General features: G+C 42.4%; 1 protein-coding gene and 1 pseudogene across 1 annotated transcript in view; both read right to left on the bottom strand.

Annotated features, from left to right (window-relative positions):
• The window catches only part of TRPM1 (transient receptor potential cation channel subfamily M member 1), a 76,560-nt gene that overhangs the window by 33,446 nt on the left and 17,882 nt on the right, over positions 1-25,232 (bottom strand). Inside the window, 7 exon segments of the mRNA XM_067030733.1 lie at positions 7,440-7,668; positions 10,020-10,312; positions 16,008-16,037; positions 16,909-17,049; positions 19,210-19,260; positions 20,008-20,142; positions 21,227-21,397. Of these exon segments, the coding sequence (XP_066886834.1) occupies positions 7,440-7,668; positions 10,020-10,312; positions 16,008-16,037; positions 16,909-17,049; positions 19,210-19,260; positions 20,008-20,142; positions 21,227-21,397 (1,050 nt within the window).
• On the bottom strand, positions 11,565-12,504 carry LOC131752075 (palmitoyl-protein thioesterase ABHD10, mitochondrial pseudogene; annotated as a pseudogene).

The following is a 25,232-nucleotide window of genomic DNA, read 5'->3' as shown; positions in this document are numbered from 1 at the left end:
TGTCAACAACCAATCTGTTCTCTGTGTCTATGATTTACTTTTTGGTTTTTTTAGTTTTCACATATAAAAGAGATCATAATGTATTTGTCTTTCTCTGTCTGGCTTATTTCACTTAGCACAATGCCCTCGAGGTCTATCCACATCGCAAATGGCAAGATTTCATTCTTTTTTATGGCTGAATAATATTCCATTTTATATACGTATATATATGTATATATAAAAGTATAAAATATACATTGTGTATATATAATAATATTCCATTGTGTGTATATATATCATTGCATATATATATATATATAATGCTGCAATCAACTTAGGGTGCAGATATCTTTTCAAGTTAGTGTTGTTTTCTTTGGATAAATACTCAGTTGTGGAATTGTTGGGTCATATGGTAGTTCTAGTTTTAATTTTTTGAGGAACCTTCATACTATTTTCCATAGTGGCTGCGCACCCACCAACATTCCCACCAACAATGCACCAGCATTTCCTTTTCTCCACATCTTTGCCAAAACTTCTTATTTCTTGGCTTTTTGATGACGGCCATTCTGACAGGTGTGAGGTGATATCTCATTGTGGTTTTGATTTGTATTTCCCTGGTGATTTGTGATTTTGAGTATATTTTCATGTGCTTGATGGCCATCTGTATGTCTTCTTTGGAAAAACGTCTATTCAGATCTTCTGCCCATTATTTAATTGGATTGTTTGTTTTTTTGCTTTTAAATTGTATGAGTTCTTTATATATCTTGGATATTAGCCCCTTATCAGACATACAATTGCAACTATTTTCTCTCATTCAGTACATTGCCTTTTCACTTTGTTGATGGTTTCGTTGGCTGTGCAGAAGCTTTTTAGTCTGACGTAGTCCCACTTGTGTTGCCTTTGCTTTTGGTGTCAGATTAAAAAAAATCATCACCATGTCAACGGCTTATGTTTTCTTCAAGGAGTTTTATGGTTTTAGGTCTTATGTTCAAGTCTTTAATCCATTTTGTGTTAATTTTGGGGTATGGTATAAAATAGTGGTTCAGTTTCATTGCATGTGGCTGTCCAATTTTCCCAACATGATTTATTGAAGAGACTATCCTTTCCCTATTGTATATTCTTGGCTTCTTTGTCATAAATTTATTGACCATATATGCATGGGTTTATTTCTGGGCTCTCTTCTGTTCCTTTCATCTATGTTCCTGTTTCCATTGTTTTAATTACAATAGCTTTGTAATAAGGTTTGAAATCAGGAAGCATGAAGCCTCCAGCTTTGTTCTTCTTTCTCAAAACTGCTTTGGCTATTGGGAATCTTTTTGGATCCACATAAAGTTTAGGATTGCTTGTTCTATTTCTGTGAAAAATGCTATTGGAATTTTAATAAGGACTGCATTAAATCTGTATATTGCTTTGGGTAGCATGGACTTTTTAACAATATTAATTCTTCTAATCCTTGAGCATGGAATATCTTTCCATTTATTTGTGTCTTCTTCAATTACTTTCATGAATATCTCATAGTTTTCAATATACAGGTTTTCACCTTCTTGGTTAAATTTATTCCTAGGTGTTTTATTCTTTTTGATACAACTATATATGGGATGACTGTTTTCTTAATTTTTCTTTCTGATAGTTCTTTATTAGTGTATATGTTTACTTAAAAATATTGTTATGAACTCATGGATTTAAAGATATTTGCTATTCATTGCTATTAGTAATAGTATTGAAAGTCAAACTGTCCTGTTCGTTTGGCCAGTGGAAGCCTCTTCATGTTTGCTCCTGGGTCCCCCTGATCTGACCCTAGGGGTCCTTGATAGCTTCTTTAACATCTGGTGTGTCAACTGTTCTGGGCTCATCTTGTACATATCCTGCTACAGACCTGGAATCAACCATTTCTCCAAGAAGTTCTGGCTTCAGTGAATGGGAAATGATATTTCAAGGCCACAATCTGGGCACTAGGAATGTTCATGCTTTTGGGTAGGTCTTTGTTTCTAGGCTTTTCATTGGCCAGAGCTGGAATGAATTCATATTGATGCTTCCAATTAAGTACTATAGGCTTTTCTGCTTATCCTCTTCCAGATTACATCTGTGTTTCCTTTTCTTCCACACCAAGTCCTAGTTCTCAAGGACAGAGGGGGGTGACAGAATTAACATATCTCACTGTTACTCAGTTGCTTTAACTTAACAGTTTCAGAATAATGATGTTAATACTACCACTATCAATTATGATTACTGAAAAGTTACACTTTTTTTGCACAGGTGCTCCCCATTTTCCTCTCATTTTTATTTTTTTTATTTGATTTTATTTTTTAAAAAAGATGTCATTTTATTTATTTTTGACTGTGTTGGGTCTTTGTTGCTGCGCATGGGCTTTCTCTAGTTGCAGCGAGCAGGGGCTACTCTTTGTTGAGATGTGTGGGCTTCTTGCTGTGGCTTACCTTGTTGCAGAGCACAGGCTCTAGGTGTGCAGGGTCAGTAGTTGTGGCTGGAGGGCTCTAGAGCACAGGCTCAGTAGTTGTGGCGCATGGGCTTAGTTGCTCCACGGCATGTGGGATCTTCCCAGACAAGAGATCGAACCCATGTCCGCTGCATTGGCAGGCAGATTGTTTTTTTTTTTTTTTTTTTTTTTTTTGCGGTATGCGGGCCTCTCACTGTTGTGGCCTCTCCCGTTGCGGAGCACAGGCTCCAGCCGCGCAGGCCTAGCGGCCATGGCTCACGGGCTTAGTTGCTCCGCGGCATGTGGGATCTTCCCGGACCAGGGCACGAACCCGTGTCTCCTGCATCGGCAGGCGGATTCTCAACCACTGCGCCACCAGGGAAGCCCGCGTTGTTTTTTTTTTTTTTTTTTTTTTTTTAAGGATCCCTACTACTTTTATATATTTTTAAAATTTATCCTTTGGGTTTTTTTTTTTTTTTGATAATTTATCCTTTGTTTTTTTTTTAAATTTTTATTTATGTTAGAGCATAATTAATTAACAATGTTGTGTTAGTTTCAGGTGTACAGCAAAGTGATTCAGTTATATATATACATGCATCAATTCTTTTTCAAATTCTTTTGTCATTTAGATTATTACAGAATATTGAGCAGCATTCCCTGTGCTATACAGTAGGTCCTTGTTGGTTATCTATTTTATGTTTTTTAATTTTTTTATTTAAAAAAAATTTTTAAAAACATCTTTATTGGAGTATAACTGTTTTACAATAGTGTGTTAGTTTTTCCTTTACAACAAAGTGAATCAGTTATACATATACATATGTTCCCACATCTCTTCCCTCTTGCATCACCCTCACTCCCACCCTCCCTATCCCACCCCTCTAGGTGGTCACAAAGCACAGAGGTGATCTCCCTGTGCTATGCGGCAGCTTCCCACTAGCTATCTAATTTACATTTGGTAGTGTATATATGTCCCTGCCACTCTCTCACTTCGTCACAGCTTCCCCTTCCCCCTCCCCATATCCTCAAGTCCATGCTCTAGTAAATCTGTGTTTTATTCCCGTCCTACCACTAATCTCTTCATGACATTTTTTTTTTCTTAGAGTCCATATACATGTGTTAGCATACGGTATTTGTTTTTCTCCTTCTGACTTACTTCACTCTGTATGACAGACTCCAGGTCCATCCACCTCACTACAAATAACTCAATTTTGTTTCTTTTTATGGCTGAGTAATATTCCATTGTATATATGCGCCACATCTTCTTTATCCATTCATCTGTTGATGGACACTTAGGTTGCTTCCATGTCCTGGCTATTGTAAATAGAGCTGCAATGAACATTTTGGTACATGACTCTTTTTGAATTATGGTTTTCTCAGGGTATATGCCCAGTAGTGGGATTGCTGGGTCGTATGGCAGGCAGATTCTTAACCACTGTGCCACCAGGGAAGTCCCTCCACTCATTTTTAAATGGTTCTATTATATATATATTATCAGAACATATAGCTGTTATATACTATTTTCTCTCCCACTTAACTGTCACTTAGTTTTAACACTACAAGTAAATATGTATCTGATGCTGACTATCAGCCCTGTTGCTCATGCCTCTCTGGTTATTTTGGTTGTTGGAGATTCTCTAACAGATTCTTCAGAAAGTGCTCATAGGAACAATATTTCCCTGAGTTCTTGCCTGTTAGCAACATGTCATGTATACTCTTTATATCTGACCATCACCTTTGCTAGATATAAAATCTTTGCCTCAATTTTCTTTCTGGGAGTATTTTTATATCATACACACCATTTTTCTTCTGACATAAATGGTTGCTATTGAAAGTGATGATAATTGAATTTTTTCCCCTTAGAAGTCACTTGATTTTTTTTTTTTTTTTTGCCTAGAAGCTCAAAGAATTTTTTTTTTCATTAAAATCCAATAACTTTATTAAAGTGTGTCTTGATGTTGGTTATTCTGGGTTGATGTACTCAGGTTCCCAGTGTGTTTTTTTAAATATATAGTTTCATATCATTTGTCTTCAAGAGAAATTTTTGAATTCTAGTTTGAGACACTTGCTTCTGTTTCTGGTTTTAGCTGTTATGGATACTTTCATATTTTTAGCAACATAGGGGATATCTTATGTTGCTATTTCTTTGTTAATTTAAGTACTATCTTAGTCATCTAAATATCTATTGACATCCTATTATTTTAGATGAGACTTTATCTTAATTTATCTCCTTCCCCCTCTGCTCCCGTTTTTAACAACCACATCAGTATTTTCAGTTCCTATGAAGTTACCTTTGTAACTTTACACAATAAACTGGAATCTTCACCTCTTGTTTCAACAGCTCTTGACAGTTCTGATTCCCCACTTTACAATATGGGGATATTATGCTGTTTACCACTCTCTCTTCCCCTTCCCACCAGCCAAGTTTTCTTAGCTATACCTTTACTTTCATAGTTTCATACTTGATAACCTTTGTATTATATTTAGGATTTATATTTAGGTCTTCAGTACTTTGTCTATGGATTATTCTAAAAAACTGAAGATCAATAAAAAGGATTTACATTTTTATTATCGTATAAAATACTGTCTATTGTACAGCCACATGGCGTGCTGTGATTGAAATTTTAATGTAGAATTCTGGTGCTACTAGAGAAACCTGATCATGGTATCAAAGGTCAAATGGTCTTTTTTGCCTTCTACCAGTCACTCAAAAATCGTACCAAATTTTAACTCAAATCATAACCGAGCCTTAACTTTTGTGTGCAGTTTTTTTGTTTTCCCTGGTATTTGATTCTATTTCTATTTTCTCATTAATGATTATGAACTTTTTGTTTCCCTAACCCATACCCCTGATACTTTATAGCATCTTAGTCACTGCATCTATTTGTTGGAATCATTTCTATTCTTCTGTGTACTTTCTTCTTGCATATCACTGACTCTTTGCACTCATTTCATCCAACTGCTTTTTCATATGGGGATTTTTAAAAACTGGGGTTTGTTTTCTTGCATTTCACATCACCTGTGTTCTTGTAATTTTGAACGCTTCTTTCAATGGAATACCTGCTGAAGTACTTTTTCTGAAGGAGTAAGTAGAAAGTATATAACTTGAATCTTTGTCTATCTTAAATAGATAGCCTATCCTCATGTTTAAAATAGCTGGACTGGGTTAAAAAAAAAAAAATCCAGGTTCCAAATCCTCTCAGAACTATGAAGGCTTTGTTTCAGTGCCTTCTAGGTTTCAGTATTATTAACAGAAAGTCTGATGCCAACCTGATGTTCATCCCTTTGTAGGAAACCTGCTCTTCTTTTTTTTTTTTTTTTTTTTTTTTTGCGGTATGCGGGCCTCTCACTGCCGTGGCCTCTCCCGTTGCGGAGCACAGGCTCTGGACGCGCAGGCCCAGCGGCCATGGCCCACGGGCCCAGTCGCTCCGCGGCATGTGGGATCCTCCCGGACCAGGGCACGAACCCGCGTCCCCTGCACCGGCAGGCGGACTCCCAACCACTGCGCCACCAGGGAAGCCCCGAAACCTGCTCTTCTTAAAAAAAAAATCTTGAGGATCTTCTCATTATTCTTGATATTCTGAAAACTATTAATTAATATCCAACTTTCTGTATAATATCAGCTTAGTGCATTGTGTATAATTGGGCAATTAGGCATGACATTTATATTTTTTTTTTAAAGAAAGAAATGGAAATTTTTATTCAAGCCTAATTTGAGGATTATAACCCGGGAAAAGCATCTCAGAAAGCTCTGAGAACTGTTTCCAACATATTTTTAAGAAACAAAGTGCCTTCTGTATGTCAGAACCCTGATGCCCAGGATAACATATATGGTCTTTTCTTTATCCTCATAGCAATCCCATGAGCTCAGTATAATATTGCCATCACAGAGTAGATTATCTGAAGATTAGAATCTCTCCTTAAGATAACCTAGTTGTTAACAGTAGTAAACAGCAGAGCTGGGATTTGGTCTCAGTACAATTTTCTATCCCCTAAATCCTTTTCAAACACTTTCATAGCTTCATATTCTCTCATAAACCCCACAGAATGAAAGCATTGCCAATTAAAATGATATCAGACAGCAACCTAAGTGTCCATTGACAGACGAATGGATAAAGAAGATGTGGTGTATATACACAATGGAATATTATTCAGCCATAAAAAAAGAATGAAATAATGCCATTTACAGCAACATGGATGGACCTAGAGATTATCATACTAAGTGAAGTAAGTCTGACAGAGAGAGACAAATATCATATGATATTGCTTATATGTGGAATCTAAAGAAAGGATACAGATGAACTTATTTACAAAACAGAAATAGACTCACAGACATAGAAAACAAATTTGTGGCCACCAAAGGGGCAGAGGGGGAGGGACAAATTAAGAGTTTGGGATTAACAGGCACAAACTACTATATATAAAATAGATAACCAACAAGGACCTCCTGTATAGCACAGGGAACTCTACTCAATATCTTGTGATAACCTATAATGGAAGAGAATGTAAACAAAAGAATATATATATTATATATATATATTATATGTATAACTGAATCACTTTGCTGTACACCTGAAACTAACACAACCTTGTAAATCAACTATATTTCAGTAAAAGTTTTTTTAAAAGTAAAACAAAACAATATCAGACAATTTCAGAGTTATAAGGGCATCTATAGAAATAGAGCTCAGGTGTCTGCTTTAGTGGTGGGTGCCTGGTCCAGGGATGCATGACTGGTTAGGGTGGACTCCAAGCTTGTAAGCCAGTCATGCTGCAGGTCAGGCTATGGTGTTAGACCACCTGGATTCAGGAGCCAGACCCACGCCTTGCAGCTCAGATCCTACCCCTTAATCTTGAAGCTTCAGGTTCTCCTGTAAGACAAGGATTGCCATGGCGTCTCCTTCCTGGGGTTGTTCAGAGTCATGGATGAAATAAACCACGGCAAGTGCTTAGCTCAGCCAGGCAGGGAGTCAGAGCTCACGGGTGTCACTTGTCACTATACCGCGCTTACCAACCACGTCACACATACCTTCAGGCCAGGGTTTTTCCTCATCCGCAGCCTTCCCATCCACATGTCAGTCAGCAGCATCTGGCTGCAGGTGTGGGCAATGAAGTCCCGATGTTTGGCTGCGACAGCCAGTTTGAGGCAGGTCGAGTTGCTCCAGTTTTTCAGCTCATAGGTCAGCAGTTTCATGGCGATCTGCTCGTCATGCTTGTAGGACTGGTCCAAGAGCTCCACAGCAAGCTGGCCAAAGTCTCTGCAGAGACAGAAATGGGAACAGGGTGGCCACATGCTCCTCATTAGAGAGCTGTGTCCACGGGGATGTCATGGAGCCACACAGGACACAGAGTCCTTGACTCCCTGTCCTCTGGGAGCTCCAGGGGATGTCCCCAGAGGGGACAGCCAGGGGCCAGGGGCCGTGCTTAGTCATGTCAGGGGCTGACTGCTCTTGCTGTAGATGGAGCTTTAGGTGGATCCCAAGTCTGCCCCTCAGGCCCCAGGGACAGAGCAAAGACAAAGTCCCTTCCCTCAGGCGTTTATGAACAGGGCTGCAGATGGAAAAGATGGCAAATGAGAGTTTGAAAACAGCACCTGTGGGACTGGAAGTCAGAACAGTGGCCATCCTTGGTGCAGGGGAGAGGTGGACATTGAAAAGGCCTCCAGGAGGGCTGGTGGCACAGGTAGGGTGCTGTTTCTTGAGGGTGCTGGTCAAAGCTGTGTGTTGTGTTTGTGGACAGTCATCAAGCTGCATGTTTTGCACATGGGCCTTCTCCCGTATGAGTGTAATACTTCAGTGACACATGGATTACAAGAGCGCTCTCAGTGCTGTGAAGGAGACAAGGTCTAGTTGCCATGGGGACCCAGAGCAGGGAGGGCCAATTGCTGGAGGTGGGGGAGGGGGGGGTGATGGGAACCAAGTGGCGGATGGAGAAGGGGACACAGGTGATTTGTGAACATAAGATGTATTCCCTTTCCACATGACCCTGATGTGAGGATTTAATGATAGTCATGAACATTTCTTGTTCCTTCAACTTTTTGTGTGGCATCGATGTGATTAAGGTACAGTCCTATAGGGGTCACCTTTCTTTGCTTTTGTTTCTCCATTTTATAGAAGATTTGATGCCAGTTGTGAGTGGAAGGATGAAAAAGGGAGGCATTACTTGTGGGGGATGGAGACGCAGACTCTGCAGTATCTTCTGGCCTCAGGCCCCACAGGCTGCAGGGGGTCACCACGAGGGTCCTCTAGGAAGCAGAGGGACAGGGCTTGCCAACAGATGGAGGCAGGGGAACGCCTCCCTATTTGTAAGAGGCTTGAACACCTGATGTTTAGAAGTCAGCTAGTGATTTTAGAAATCCGGTCCAAAAGATAAGCAGGGTGCTTCACAAAACAAAGATATTACATGTTGGCAGAGGCGCCTGTGTACAATTCAAGTTCACATGTCTGTAAAGTTGCATGGGGACTTCCGATTTCTGGTTCCACACGTAAGGGACTTGGAAGTTGCCACTCTGTCCTAATAAAAAGTAAAAAAGCTCAACAAACTCAAAATCCACGACTTTTCTAGATTCATCAGAGAATTGAGGTCACAGGGCAAACTGCTGTCCACTAAACTGGAAAGACAGATACTGAGAATCACAACTTAATGGAGCAGAAACCCGGGGAAGCAGCACCAGGTTGGAAAACCTGAACTGTAATTGATGAATTTCTGGAGGCCCCGTGAGGACAAGTCTGCAAGTTAGTAGCTCTAAGCCCAGGCTTAGAGAAGTGTCCACATTTTTGTGAGTTTTACCTCCAGGAGCCCCACCAAGTTCTCACAGAGAAGATGGGGGAAGAATCCTCTCATGCTGCCATCTGGGAGGGGGAAAGGGTCCATTCTGAACTATGCCCAGAGCACTCTGTTGTTCATAACTAGGCCTGCCCTCGGGGGAAACTGGCTAACCAGAGCTTAACCTATTGGTGTTTTATCAGAGCCTAACTGAACTAGAGGGAGGGAAATACCCCAATCTAGCCCCCTGTAGCCATCCTAAGGGGGGGAAATCCAGAGGTACTTGTGAAGGTCAAGTCCAAGGGCACAGGTTCACTAAGGTTGTTTCCTTATGAAAATTGGTCTCATTGTCTTTGAACTAAAATTGTGTTTCCCAGAAACAGAATCATGGACATAGAGAACAGACCGGTGGTTGCCAAGGGGGAGGGAGGTTGGGGTAAGCTTTCATATATAGAATGGATAAACAGCAAGGTCCTACTGCATAGCACAGGGAACTATATTCAATATCCTGTGATAAACCATAATGGAAAAGAATATTAAAAAAGAATGTGTATATATATATATGTATGTATGTATATGTATATGTGTATATATGTATATGTATAACTGAGTCACTTTGCTGTATAGCAGACATTACCACAACATTGTAAATCAACTATATTTCAACAAAAAACATCAGAGAGACAGAAGGAAAAATGCTGACACAATGGACAAAGCACTTGATGAACAAGCTTTAAAGGTAATTGTACTTAAGTGAGAGATACATTTGCCACCCTTCCCAGCAAAGGGACAGTGCTCAGGACAAGAGTGTCTCCTGGGCCTTAAATTCCCTGTAGACACTCACTTGGAGTTGTTGTCCAGGTCCTGGGAGATGTCGTCCACCAGCTCGCTCTCGGAGGACTCGTGGGCCATGGACTTGTAGAGCTTGCAGGCCACCAGGGCCTTCGCCATGCTCTCCTCCCCCCGCTGCCAGAGGAACACTGCCATTTTCTGGCGCTTCATCAGCACGGCCCACACCATCAGCTCGTGGAAGGGGTACTGGAATCGACTCACGGCGGGGTCGTCCACATCAATGTCCAACTCCTCCTCTTTTTTTTTCTTCTTCTTTTTCTTCCCTTTGGCTGGAGGCTCATCATCCTGAGGAGAGAGAAGCACCTTTGCCATGGTTCTGCCATAAACATGCAACAAATGGTTTCAGGACAACTGGAAAAAGGGAAACCTCTCCCTCCAAGGGAATAAAGAGAATTCTAAGTACATCTGCGGTTTCCAACCAGTGTACTAATTCTTTTGAAAAGATGCACATGTTTATTATGAGAAGTAAACCGTCGAAAACCAAATGAGCTGAAAAGGCATACTACTGTTTGAAGAGTTTATACCCCTGGGTTGGCAGGTTTTTTTTTTTTTTTCCCCAGAAGCCTCTAAAAATTGAAGAGATGCTGCAAAACTAAAACAAAGAAAACACTTCAATCCAAATCACCCCATGCGAGAGATAAAGCCTGTAGCTTATTTCCTCAGGGGAGTCTTCAAGTACCAACACTTGTTTGCCAGATACCGCTGAACCGGAGATTAATAGGAAAAATGTAAAAGGGGATGGAGAAAAATGTCATTTCCCTACTAATGGTTTAAGGAAGCAAGCGTTCCATTTTTAAAAATTATTATTAATTTATTAATTTATTTTTGGCTGCGTTGGGTCTTTGTTGCTGCGCGCTTTCTCTAGTTGTGGCGAGTGGGGGCTGCTCTTCGTTGCAGTGCGCGGGCTTCTCTCTGCAGTGGCTTCTCTTGCTGCAGAGCAGGGGCTCTAGGCCCGCAGGCTTCAGTAGTTGTGGTGCCCGGGCTTAGTTGTTCCACAGCATGTGGGATCTTCCTGGCCCAGGGCTCGAACCCGTGTCCCCTGCATTGGCAGGCAGATTCTTTTTTTTTTTTTTTTAAATATATAAAGTAATAGCTTTTTTTGAACTTTATTATGTTTCAGACATTTCTCTAGTCATTTTAGATTTATTTCAATAAACATTTTCCTATATCTTGTAAACTGCATTTTAAAATCAAACATAATTTTGCAAATCTCCATATACAATGATACCAAACAAAAAACAAAAAAATCAAATTTTATTAGCAATTCTAAGTAAGAGCTGGCACAGTTAACCTAAGTATTAGAAGGTAAACATCTCTTGAATAAAAAAATAGGAAATATTTTAATGAAAAAAATCAAGGATTGAAGGAAGGAGAAAATTTTTCAAACAGCAGCTGGCACTTTCTTCACAATCTGAATCACTTGTGCAAATACATCATTAAATACTCACATGATATTTACAAGGTAGAGATAAGAGAAAAAAACCTTCTAAGTATCAGGGTCCTTCATCTCTTATCCCTCTTCCATCTTCTGGATCCATTACTTTACATTCCAACTAAAACTGTGATTCTTGTTAACTACAGTTGAAAGCTTATCAATTAAGTCATCAGTAGTGTAAACCAGAAGTTGAATGTCCGCTTTTTCCTTCATTCGGTGATCACTATTCTTTCGGAGGACGACATCTACATCTGTGCTGGCTACTCGGTCAGCAACCGGCATGGATGTATGCCATGGTTCAATTTCATCCTTCATGCCGTGGAGCAATCTTATAGGGCAGTTCACAGGAACAGGACTATGTAACAAGCGGTGGTGCTCTGCTTCTTCCTTCACTGTATTTTGATGGCATGGAACACACACGTTTCATCTCTATTTCCTTTTTTGCCTCAACAGGAAGCTGATTAAACTGTGTCACTAGGCCATCCACAGCTGTCGCTACACCAATAAGAGCAACAACCTTTTGTGGCCGTGTGATTGCAGCATGAAGCATAAGCCATCCACCGAGGCTAGATCCAACTAGTATCTGTGGTCCTTCAGCTAAGTCATCAATTATAGAAAGAACATCTTTTTTCCATTTTCCCACTGTGCATTCTTCTAACTTACCATCTGAATTTCCAACTCCTGAGTAATCAAACCTTATATAGGCATGACCTAGAGATTTGCAAAACTCCTCAATCGCCAATGCTTTTGTACCATTCATATTAGAAATATAGCCAGGGATGAAGATAATTCCTGTACTTTTGCCTTTCAGCCTCTTATAAGCCAGGTTTGGAAGGTCTGGTCGACTAAGGAAAGAGATTGATGTCTTTTGTCTGCAAGCTGGGAGCCACCGTGGCGCCCACTCAACCTTCGGTGCAAGTAACGTGCTGAGCCCATGGTGGAAGCCGAAGGAGACGGCCATCCAGCCCCACCTGCGACAAGGTACCCCGGCAGACGGATTCTTAACCACTGTGCCACCAGGGAGGTCCCACAAGTGCTCCATTTTGAATGAGCTTTGTCTTTTCATGGATGTGCTATAAATGGACGGTCAACATTTCCCATTTCCTAAAGGGATTATGAGGGATGATTCTGAAAACGGAGAAGGACCCTAAAGGAATGTCTGTCATGACTGGGAGAATTGGGGTTGAAACACGGGAATGGCATGGAAATATATGGGTCTCAGACTATTCCAGGCTAGGGCTTCAGTACCCAGTATAATAACAGAAATGTGTATTTGCTCTTTTGCAAACAGCTTTCTTGTCAATGATCCACTTTTATTCTTATACTGACTCTGAGAGGTTGTGAATGTCTTCCATTCCATCAGATGAGGAAGTTGTGACCCAAAGTCTGAATAATTTGCCCACATATACATAGCTGGAGTGGTTGGGCAGGGTGGGGTTGAGGGGGGAGACTGGCTCTCCAATTCCTATCACATGTTGTTCATGACTAACCCAAGTTTTATAACCTTATAATGAGTTGTCTGACATTTTAATTGAAACTATTGTATCTTGCCTTGGATTTAAATGTTTTTGTTCAGGGACTTCCCTGGTGGCACAGTGGTTAAGAATCTGCCTGCCAATGCAGGGCACACGGGTTTGATCCCTGGGCCGGGAAGATCCCACGTGCCGCAGAGCAACTAAGCCCGTGAGCCACAACTACTGAAGCCCGCGCACCTAGAGCCTGTGCTCCACAACAAGAGAAGCCACCGCAATGAGAAGCCCACGCACCGCAATGAAGAGTAGGCCCCGCTCGCCTCAACTACAGAAAGCCCATGCCCAGCAATGAACACTCAACACAGCCAAAAGTAAATAAATTAATTAATGAATTTAAAAAGTGTTTTTGTTCAAATTTTCTAATTTGTCCCAGTAAAACTACAGTTTCGGTCATTTAGGAAGGTTGGTCTACGTAGGTTAAAAACTGACATTATGGAAATTTTAAAAATCAACATAGCTTTATTTTCAAGAATATATCCAGTCAAATAAAAATCCACTAAGGACTAATGAAATACTGTAAAACAGAAACCCTTTTAAGTCTATCTTTCAATAATACATTATATTATTAAAATACTAGTTGTATGCAAATTCTGTTAAAATAATTTTAAGATTGCTAGAGAAAGAATATAACCAACAAGGGACTAATTTCCCTAAAATTCAAGAACTGCCACAAAGCAACAGGAAAAAGAAACAACCCAATAAAATAACAAAAGATATGAAACTGGAAGTTAAAAAGAAATTGACCCATCCACAATCACAGTAAGAGCCTCTAAACACCGCTCACTTAGAAATCAACTTGAAAAAATTAGTACAGATCGAAGCAAATTGAATAATAACATTACCAAGTTTGATCTGACAAAGATGTATATGTATTGTACCCAACAAACCGAAAGTACACATTTGTTTCTAACACATATGAATCATTAACAAAATTCCCCCTGGCATTATTCCCTAATTCTTTTGAGATTTTCTATATCAACAAATTCCAGATATCAGAAATCATGTAGTATACACTCAAAGAATAAAATTAAAAATCAACAAGAGTAGGATAACAACAATAACAAAATTCTATATCTGGAAAATTGTAAATACACTTATAAATAACTTGTGGATTAATGAGGAAAGTATAAACTGTTTAGAAATGAATTGCAATGAAAGTTCTACTGACCCAAACCTGTGGGATACCATGAAAACAATGCTCAGAGAAAAAATTTATACTCTTTATGCATTTATTGGCATACAGGAAAGATTGAAAATAGGCAGGGACTTCTCTGGCAGTCCAGTGGTTAAGACTCCACACTCCCACTTCAGGGGGCAAAGGTTCCATCCCTGGTTGGGGAACTAAGATCCCACATTCCGCATGGCATGGCCAAAAAAAAAAAAAAATGACATGAACACTATAAATATGGTATAATTTGGAGTCCTTGGGAAGGGCCTCTTTCTCATACACTCCCAAATAATCTTCCCCCATCTATCCCTGTGCCTTGACAATCTGTCAGTATAGATTAATTCCTTTAAACTAATTAATTAAAATAAAAATTTTTTTAAAAAAGAAAACGGGCAAAGTTCACTTTCAACTTGAGCCAATAAAAATAATACAGTAACTCCATATAAAGTATATGGAAGGAATGAATATAAATAAAAGATATTAATAAAATAGAAAACAGAAAAAAGAAAGTTGCTTAATAAAGCAAAAATACCAATCAAATCTGAAGGCAAGTATGGTTAAGAAAAAAAGGGAGAAGATATAAATATTAAAAAATTGGAACAAGAAATGGCACACAACTAAAGATATTGAAAAAATTAGAATACTATGTAAAGGTTTATACCAAAGTACTTGAAAATCTAGAAGTAAATTGTTTGCTAGGAAAATATAACTGACCAAAGCTGACTCTAGAAAACAGAAAAGCTCAATGAACTCATGTTATGAAAATTATTATAAAGGCAGTGAAAAATATGCCCCTAAAACACAGGACTGGGATACGGCTATTTTACAGGAGAGTTCCACCAAACCTTCACCCAACAGATAAAGCCAACATGATGCAACCAACCTAAGAGAGCATGGACTTATGGAAAGCTGCATATCATAACCCTTGTAGCTATGCTGAAGGTCGGTGTCAACTGTGAACACAGAATCAAAACCTACCCTGAATCCATACAGAAATTAGGATGCTATTTGACTCATGAATTTGAGGAGTCTTTACAATAGACAGTCTTAATATTCTGTGTTACGATATTTCTTTCACTCATTTATATATTTTCATGTCTAGTGCTTTTTAAAAATTTAATTAATTAATTTTTTTGGCTGTGTTGGATCTTCATTGAGGTGCACTGGCTTCTCATTGCGGAGGCTTCTCTTGTTGCAGAGCACGGGCTCTAGGCGTGTGGGCTTCAGTAGTTGTGGCTGTGGGCTCTAGAGCACAGGCTCAGTAGTTGTGGCTTAGTTGCTCCATGGCATGTGGGATCTTCCTGGACCAGGGCTCAAACCCATGTCCCCCTGCATTGGCAGGCGGATTCTTAACCACTGCACCACCAGTGAAGTCCTAGTGCTTTGTTCTGAAGTTTCCTTGTTAACGTTATTTCTGGATACTTTTGTCCTATTATGAGGAAACTTTGTCAATGTTTCTGGGTTTTCTAGAAACCAAATTTTTTTGCTGATAATAATTTTCCCCCTTTTAAAAGTATCCTTCATTTATTTATTTTTTCACGTGGTAAAATTTCCAGAACACTTTTAAAAACCAGTGGGGTTAATGATGCCAACAATAATGGATGTGCTTGACTTGTTCTTGATTTTGATAAAAATGAATTGGGTGGCTTTTACCTTTTAAAACATGTCTATGATCTTTTTTTAAATATAATTTGACTAAATCGTCCAAGTAAATTTTGGTGTGTGGTATAGTGGATTTATTCATGGAAAACAAACTTTTGCAATTTTATGTTAAATACAAAACCAAGAGGGCTCCATATACTTGACCACAATATCATAAAGCCATTGGAAACAAGTCCTACTTACTTCCATTCCCAGAAGTTTGAGAGCTTTAGGCTGCATAATGAAAGGGGAGAAAAAAAATGAATGGAATCAGATAACTGATGTTATGATACTGGTGGTTGTACATTAGTAATATCGTTAGTAGCAATAATAATAGATTAAAAAGTACTTGGTTTCGTTAACAATTAAGGACAAACCCAAGGAAAGGAAATGCTTTAATATGGAACTTCTGCTTCTGTCAGCCCAGCTCAGGTGAGCAGAGAGATGTGCAGACATGGCACCCGCATCCCAGGTAGAACCAGAGAAGTTCACCCACAGAGCAGACACAGAGCTATGGGGCTCTGAGTGCGGGCGAGGCGAGGGCTTCATAGAAGATCTCACACGTGAATTGGGCTTGCGGCACACGTGGGGTTTTGATGGGGGAAGATGCCGCAGACACAGTAGTAGAGTTTGATTCTGGCAGTGGTACGTGGTCGCCCACAACAGGGTGGGGACGGCGGGGGAGAGCCTTAGACGCTGTGATCATGAGCTTGACAGTGATCCGTCAGGCACTGGGGATCCTCCAGAATTTTTGAGCAGGGTCCCTCGTTTTGGAGAAGGGGGCGGGTCCAGCGGTAGGATGGATGGGAGAGGGCAGAGACAAGGGATCCTGGGAAGAAGGCTATTGCGAACAAAGGATGGGGCAGGGGCAAGTGCTGGGCTGTGTGGCCCCACGAGCTGAGGGTGGAAGGTGCGTGGTGAAGCCTGGGAGTCTGGAGGCATGCTGAGACCTCCCACCGAGAGCCACTGCGGGAGGACGGGCAGGTGTGCTGGGGGATTGGGGTGATGAGCTCGGCTTTGAAGCGGCTGAGTTATTGGAAAGGCTAGCAAGGAACCACATGTGATTCCGGGAACCACAGAACACCACGTGTTCGCTGAGTTCTACCCTCTTGGGTCCAAACAGGTTGTTGTAAAGGGTCCGGAAGCCCTTCCTTGTGTAGTTGCAGCGGTAGGCGCCCCCCATGAGGTACTCCAGCACAAGCCCAATGTCTATGAGGCTGATGTGGTAATCGGGTGGAAGGTTGCCCTGTAAGAAAAGAAGCTGTGTCTCAGGCCCTGCGAGAAGGGACCCGCAGCGTGGACTTCGGCAACACCTCGGGATCATGGTCATTCCTGCCTACGACGTGAGAGTTAGTGGTACCAACAGGGCATTAAACAATCTTCAGTCTGTTTCTATAGGATTGCGGGAGATAAGGGGGTAAACCATGTTCCAGAAAATGGGTTAGACTTCCCAATGAGAAGAATTAGAAGCCCATGAGGCTGGAGGGGAGAGGCCTGGGCTTGTCTGTGGGCTCGGACAGAATGGCCTGTAATGTACATTTAAACATAAGGGAAAGAAAAGAATATATATATATAAAGAATGTATATAGGTATAATTGAATCACTTTGCTGTACAGCAGAAATTAACACAACATTGTAAATCAACTATGCTTCGATAAAAAAATATTGATTAAGGAAAAAATACATAAAGGAAAGATGGTGTGGCTGGTGCAGAGAGCAGATTCATTTGGTTGAGAAGGTGCTTTGACAGCTGCTTGCAGAGGAGAAGCCAGCTTCGGGGGGCTGGCGTCCAGATTTTCTGCAGGAGGAGGGAATGAGCAGCTTGGCAGACAGGACTCTGTGGAAGACAGTGGGTGGACAGAATACCCCTGGGGCCGGGAACTTTCTAGGGAAAGCTCCACATGGTGCCCTGTGACTTTCTGGGGGACCCCTCAGATTTCAGTAAGAACACAAACACTGCAAACTATCTGATGTGCCCGGTGAAGGGGCAGAGTCCTGCAGCAGAACGGAAGAGGCTGTGTTGAGATAAAGGTAGCGTGTGGGTGGAGGGGAGGAGGGCAGAGGGGCATCCGTGCATCTGTAAGTCAGTCATTCACGCCAGAGGGCAGTTGGCTTATCCAGGAGGCAGAGCTGAAAGGTCCATTATAAGGATGTTTGCTACGTGCTGTTTCCTGCTTGGTTAATTTCCTATGGCTGAAATGATGGTAGAAACCTGGGGTCCATCCCGTGGAGGCTACACCTTCCAAATACCTCCCTGTACATGAGGACTGAATCCTTCACTCAGCCATTGCAAGTTTGTTCAGCTCCTACCGTGATCCTTGACCAAGTCGGGGATTCCATATGAGGGGATAAGGAGATACAGCCTTGCCTTGGGGAGCTTGCTGTTTTTCGGGGAAAAGGGCCAAGCCACCCTCAGTCCCGATGCAGCAGCATGTTCAGGCCCCCACTCTGCTAGGGTGGGCAGGTGGGAGGGTGAGAAAGGGCTTCCTGTGGAGGTAGGAGTGGGCAGAGCAGGGGCTGTAGGGGCCGAGGGGGGAGAGCACTGCAGATGTGAGATGGGCATGGCCCTGGGACAGAACACGTGTGGTGGGTACGTGATAGGCCCAGTGGGTGCAAGTTTTTTAGCAGGAGCTTGAATTTCATGAGACGTGGAGGCTTTTAAGTGGGGGCATCCTGTGTCTGGGGAGGGTGGGAGGAGGATGATAGAAGCCACTTAGGTGAGACGTGGTTGGGTCTACACTTGAGTAGCTGTGGCTTTTGAACGTTAGCGCTTCTGAATCTAAGAAATCTGTGAAAGTGGGAAACAAGGGCACTCACTGGTCTCTCTTGGTTCCCAGATCCACCGATTCTGCTCTGATCCAATGAGTGTGCATAGTAAAAGCCAAATTCTCACATTAGCAGAATTAGATATTTGTATGAAGTCTGACCAGCCTATCTGGGACTCTGGCTGAAGGCCCTCTTCTTTCCTTTGCATTACTTTCTCCTGCTCAGAACATGAGTACACGTCCTGCACTCTGAATGCCAGGGACTGCATTCTGGCCAAATGAATTGCTCTGCGTTAACCTGGTCTGACCCTCCAGCCTGCGGTGATAGGACCCAAGAAACACCAGGACAGAACAGGGAATGGGACGGGATCCTACAAGAAGTGGGAAGCAGCCGCATGGCACAGGGAGATCAGCTCGGTGCTTTGGGACCACCTAGAGGGGTGGGATAGGGAAGGTGGGAGGGAGGGGGATGTAAGAGGGAGGAGATATGGGGATGTATGTATATGGATAGCTGATTCACTTTGTTATACGGCAGCAACTAATACACAATTGTAAAGCAATTATACTCCAATAAAGATGTTTTAAAAAATGTCTCATTAAAAGACGTCAACAGGTAAAGGACTATGAAAGAGCAGACTGACCTTTTTTACATCCCTCACCAGCAAATGAAGTGTGTTTGGTGGACCCAGTCTCTGAAAGAGAAACATTCAGCCATATTAAATAAGTTTTTCTGTTCAACTTTTAGAGTAAAATCCAACTCTACTTTATAGAATTAGTGAAGTCCTGTGTCTTTTACAAAACAGGACTAGGACTGGTCATGGGTAAGAAGTATCCCACATGTTCAAAAATATGTTAAATACCTTTAATTGAATTATTTTAAAGAGCATCTTAGGATGTACTATATTTTCTTAACAGTTAGTCAAGCTTTAGCAAGCAACCACCCAGGACCACTTCTGCTACTTAAAATTTTAGAATGGGGAAGGAAATGTACATTCTCAAAATTCACATGGTAATAATACAAGCCAAGAGGATTTCATCCAAACACTTTCATTCTAATATCAGGAGCTCCTTGCTGTGCAAACTCAGTTTTCCATTTTTCACCAAAGCCTCATAAAAAGTGGGAGTCTCCAGGAACAAATGACTGCTCACCCCGGGATCTTTTCACTCTGCTAATGACTCCGGGGGCGGGATTCTTTCTTTGTATAAACTTGTCCTAGTGCACCACCCCTGAGTTAATGCTACAGATGGGGGTGCTGGCTAGCCTGGTGGAGGTGGGTGAAGATGGGACCATCTCCGAGCCCGCATGTCAGGTGACAGCAGTCATCCTTAAATGATGGGCCTCCCGCTGAAGCCATGTTCTGATGGGGATGCTCCTTCAGTGCATTCTTGCATCCCCAGGGCTAGCTCCCCTCTGCCCTCCCTCCTTCTGGACCACTCACGGTGTTATAAAGCTCTTCCAGCCTCGGGATGGTGAGAAAATGCTGCATGTTGACTCCATTTTCAATCAGGAGCTTCACAAAGTCCACTCGGTCTAAGACCAGCGCGTCCAACATGGCCTGCTCCAGAGCGTTCACCTGTGCGAGCCCAGGAGAGGGGCGTGAGTGCCTCAGGAGGGACAGGGACCCTGGAAGCTCTTGGAAAGCCTCTTTTGGCCCCCAGACCCAGAGCATCCTGAACAAGGCTCTCTTTACTTTTTGTCCTGAGTAAACACGCCCCATTGCCCCCTCCTTCCTTCTCAGTTTGTCCCTAGGTGTCCTATCAAAGCATCACAGATGGATACATTTAATACAAAGTGAAAAATGTTCAAAATGAACAGCCAAACTGTTGTTGCTCTCTAGTTATCAGGTTTAAAAAAAAAATTAAAATAGAGTTGATTAGCTTTTCTTGTAATGTAAACATGAGAAGGAAAATTCAAAATAAAACTGCAATCACTGCTTGAGTCTCCAAGCTCGGATCTCCATATACAATGTTTTTTTGAGGTGGTAGACTGTAACATTTTATCTACTATTAGTTATCATTTGTGTCTCTACCCTTCATCAATGGTGGAACCTGCAGCGCTCAATGTAACGTGAGGTTTTGCTGCAGAGAATTTGTTTCCTTGACTGAGAACTACCGCCTGTGGGCATGCCGCAGGCCACCAGGGTGAGTGACCGCGATGATGCCAGTCATAGGGCACCGCAGAGGCCCAGCGCCCTGTCTTGCTGTGTCCTGAGAGCAGCAAGGCCAGAACCACAGGTGCTGCGTGTCTCAGCCTCCCAGCCCAGCTGACTGCAGGAACCCATGCATTCCCATCACAGGCTCCATCTTTTGTCCCCGAGCTGCATTTATTCACGATTGATTTGTTTCCCGTGTTTCCACGCAATAAACATCCACGTGTCTGCAGGCGGAGAGAGGCACTGGTGGGCAAGGTGGCTCGGGCCTCCCCTGGGAGTGACTTCATTCTCCCCCAAAGCAGGACCGTTTGGCGTTTGTGACATCCTGCCAGCCACTTGAAATATTGACACTGTCCCATCAATGCTTCATCACTGCCTCCTGGGCTCGGGGGCCTGGGTGGGGCTGCGGCAAAGGCAGCAAAAACTGCCCCCTTCCCTGAAGGAGGGTGACTGGCTCCAAGGTCCCCAGAAGCCTGAGAAATGGGAGCAGACACGTCCCACGTACCCAGTTCAGCAGCTCGAGCTTCCGGGGGTCAGTTTCTTCCTCCACCTCCTCTTTCACCTTCCCTTTCTTCTTGCCTTTTCCTTTTCCTCTGCCCCCCTTGGTGGTCGCTGTGGGTGGCTTCTTCTTCTCCATGGCCTTGCTATCCGTTGGGGGGGCCAGGCTTCCCAGGGGCTGCAGTCCACAGCAGGCAGAGTTGGGAAAGGGGTTAAAGCTGACCCATGTCCCAGGACAAGTGCATGGACCGTGCCTCCCCTCTGCATTCACACACATAGGTACACATGCACCCACATACAGGTGCACACACAGATACACATGCACACACTCATGCAAACATGAGCACCCATGCACAGACATGCACGCAGGCACACATACTTGTGACCACACACACGCACACACACTCAGCTGTTGCAGGCCTGGCTGCCCGATGGAGAAGCTCCTGATTTCGTGACCCTCTGTTACTTATACGCTTGATGAAGTGCACTCATGTACTTAAAGTGGCTGAAGTTTTGACTGTGTTTTTGCCCAAAGGAAAGGGTGCTGAGAGGAAAGTTTAAAGGCGCCAAAGAGAAGTGTCTGTGGCAGCTGATGAAGACCAGAAAAGACAATTGTGTGGGGGTCAGGGCTTCCCAGGTGGTGCAGAGGTTAAGAACCCGCCTGCCAATGCAGGGGACACGGGTTCGATCCCTGGTCGGGGAAGACCCCACATGCCATGGAGCGACTAAGCCATGTGCCACAACTACTGACCCTGCACTCTAGCGCTCACGAGCCACAACTACTGAAGCACTTGCGCCTAGAGACCGTGCTCCGCATCAAAGAGAAGCCACCACAATGAGAAGCCCGCGCACCACAACGAAGAGTAGCCCCAGCTCGCCGCAACGAGAGAAAGTCTGCACACAGCGGTGAAGACCCAACGCAGCCAAAAATAAATAAATAATTTTTTTTGAAAAGCAAGACTACAGAGTCATAGGCACATAGTTGATAGAGAACTTCAACTATTAAAGGAAGATCTGAGAGACCATATACTTGATTGTGGGGGAGACAAAGAAGGACTTTGGGTTCTAGGTTGTGGTCTTGATCTCGTGTTTCCTGCTTTCCCTCTCTTCCCATGGAAATGACAGCAGAGGACTATGGAAAAGAAAAATTCATTTCAGGGAGAAGAGGCAGACCAGAGCCATTAAGACGTTTCTGGAAATGCTGTTGGATAGTTAAAGCTGTGGAGAGGCAGCTGAAGCCCAGGATGAGTAATGTGGGGGTAATAGTGGAGGTGGGTCCAGATTTCCAAATAGGGAGAGTTAATGGTGGGTAGAAAGCATAGTGATTAGTAAAGGACTGTCTACAGAGCAGGAGACCACACACCCCCTCTCGTATGTCACACCCCCTCCCCAGTGGGTGGGTGCAGAGCAACTCTACTACTGGGCTTTATTTACCCCAGGCAGAACCTGGAAGAATGTCTGCTGAAGAATTGGGTGGGTCCTTGCACTGTTGGTGGGAATGTAAATTGATACAGCCAATTTGGAGAACAGTATGGAGGTTCCTTAAAAAACTAAAAATAGAACTACCATACGACCCAGCAATCCCACTACTGGGCATATACCCTGAGAAAACCATAATTCAAAACGAGTCATGTACCACAATGTTCACTGCAGCACTATTTACAATAGCCAGGACACGGAAGCAATTTAAGTGTCCATCAACAGATGAATGGATAAGGAAGATGTGGCACATAGATACAGTGGAATATTACTCAGCCATAAAAAGAAACAAAATTGAGTTATTTGTAGTGAGGTGGATGCACCTAGAGTCTGTCATACAGAGTATAGTAAGTCAGAAAGAGAAAAACAAATACCATATGCTGACCATATATATGGAATCTAAAAAAAAAAAGGTTATGGAGAACCTAGGGGCAGGACAGGAATAAAGATGCAGATGTAGAGAACAGACTTGAGGACATGGGGAGGGGGAACAGTAAGCTGAGACAAAGTGAGAGTGGCATTGACATATATACACTACCAAATGTAAAATAGATAGCTAGTGGGAAGCAGCTGCATAGCACAGGGAGATCAGCTCAGTGCTTTGTGACCACCTAGAGGGGTGGGATTGGGAGGGTGGGAGGGAGACACAAGAGGGAGGTGATATGGGGATGTATGTATATGTATAGCTGATTCACTTTGTTATACAGCAAAAACTAACACACCATTGTAAAGCAATTATACTCCAATAAAGATGTTAAAAAAAAGGGGGGGAGGGTTTGCATAGGGAGGTCCAGCGCCGCACCAGCCTGCTCCAATCTGCAAAAGGCAAAGAAAAGCTGTTCAGTAGACACCCCCCTCCTAAATGGGGAACTCTTGGTCAGTCCTCCCAGGGAGGAGAATAAACTATTTGTAAAATAGGCTCCTTATATTAATTATTCAGTCCCATCCCTCACTCTGAAATGGGGATAGGCAAGCAAGGATCTGCAACAGAAAAGGACAAAATGAACAATGGAAACAGCTGATGAGGGAGAAAATAGAGATAATTCAGGGAACAGGAGAGGAGTTAAAAAAAATACAACTTGTATCCTCAGCTATTGCATTCATGAGATGAAAACAGGCTGACATGAAAATGGAACAATCAGAAAACAAGAAAGCTTTCTCAGACATCAAAAATAGGACCGCCTACATTAAAAAAAATAGCACAAAAAATGCTAAGGAAAAAGTTGCAATTTCCAAAAACCTACAGCAAAATGATAGAGAGACAGAAATGGTAAAATGGAGGATGAGCCCAAGGGGACCAACATTTGCTTAACTTATAGGAATTCCAGAGGAAGAGAAAGAGAGAAAATGAAGGCTGAAATACTCAAAGAAGCGTTAGAAGAAAATTTCACAGAGCTGGGGAAAGACTTGGGTCTTTATCATAAAGGGGCCTCTGACAGCCAAGCAGAATGAATGGCCACATGAGTGGCCATATGAGTCCTTGAGTTTGCTGTCTCTGTACATTTCATTCTCATTTGTTTGAAACAGAACACGTGTCCTTGTGAAATTTCTAAACACTGAAGATAAAGAGCAGACCTCAGACTACATCTGAGAGAAGACAGTGGTTCATCATAATTGGAGGAGGATCACATGGCAACCATGAGCCTGGTGTGTGGCAGAGTGTTTTCAGACGTGTAAAGACAGAGAATGGTTACCTTCCCACACATGTTCATGAAAAAAATTTCTTGAAGATTTACTGCAGCGAAATGAAAAAGAAATCTGAGAGAGAGGAAGACATGGAGTGTGGGAAGAAATGAGCCTGTCTGAGAGCACACTGCAGGGGTGTCTGATGTGGTCAGCTGCACAGCAAACTTTGAGAGCATCCAGAGAAACACAAGGCTTTGAAAGATTCTACAAGAAGAAAGGGAATTGCACTCAGTGGACAGTAATAATTAAAAGAATAGATCGTCTTAATGATGTGAGGCATATGCTACGAAGAAAAAAGAGAATCAATTTGGAAATGCAAGGGAAAGCAAACATCTAGCTATTCAAATAAGTCATGGTCCAAATATGAAGGAAACTCAAAAGGTCCCGTAATTTTAAACAATGGATGGACTGTAGAAACCTTGATGCTTGTTGTATTTTCCTTTGTGTGGCCCAGGTGATTGACTCAGGGCTACCTTTCTTTCTCTTTGAGTTCAGCCATGTTAGGTTCAGCAGTGAACAATCTGTACAGAATCACAGTAAAGTCTTCTGGTTTCTCCATTTTTAGAATCAACAGAAAGACCTAGTATGCAGGGTGGGGGTTGGCGAAGTGGATGAAGATGGTGAAAAGATACAAACATCCAGTTATACAATAAATGTCTTGGGGATGCAATGTACAGCATGGTGACTACAGCTAATAATACTGTATTGTGTATCTGAAAGGTGCTAAGAGAGTCGATCTTAAAAGTTCTTATTACAAGAGAAAACTCTGTAACTGTGTGTGGTGATGGATGTTCACTAGACTTATTGTAGTGATCTTTTCATAATTTATACAAATATCGAATCTTTAC

This window comes from Kogia breviceps, chromosome 3 (genome assembly GCF_026419965.1).
Source record: "Kogia breviceps isolate mKogBre1 chromosome 3, mKogBre1 haplotype 1, whole genome shotgun sequence".
In the NCBI taxonomy this organism is placed as follows: domain Eukaryota; kingdom Metazoa; phylum Chordata; class Mammalia; order Artiodactyla; family Physeteridae; genus Kogia; species Kogia breviceps.
Note: the sequence above shows the minus strand (reverse complement) of the source record. Positions and strands in the feature narration are given on the sequence as shown.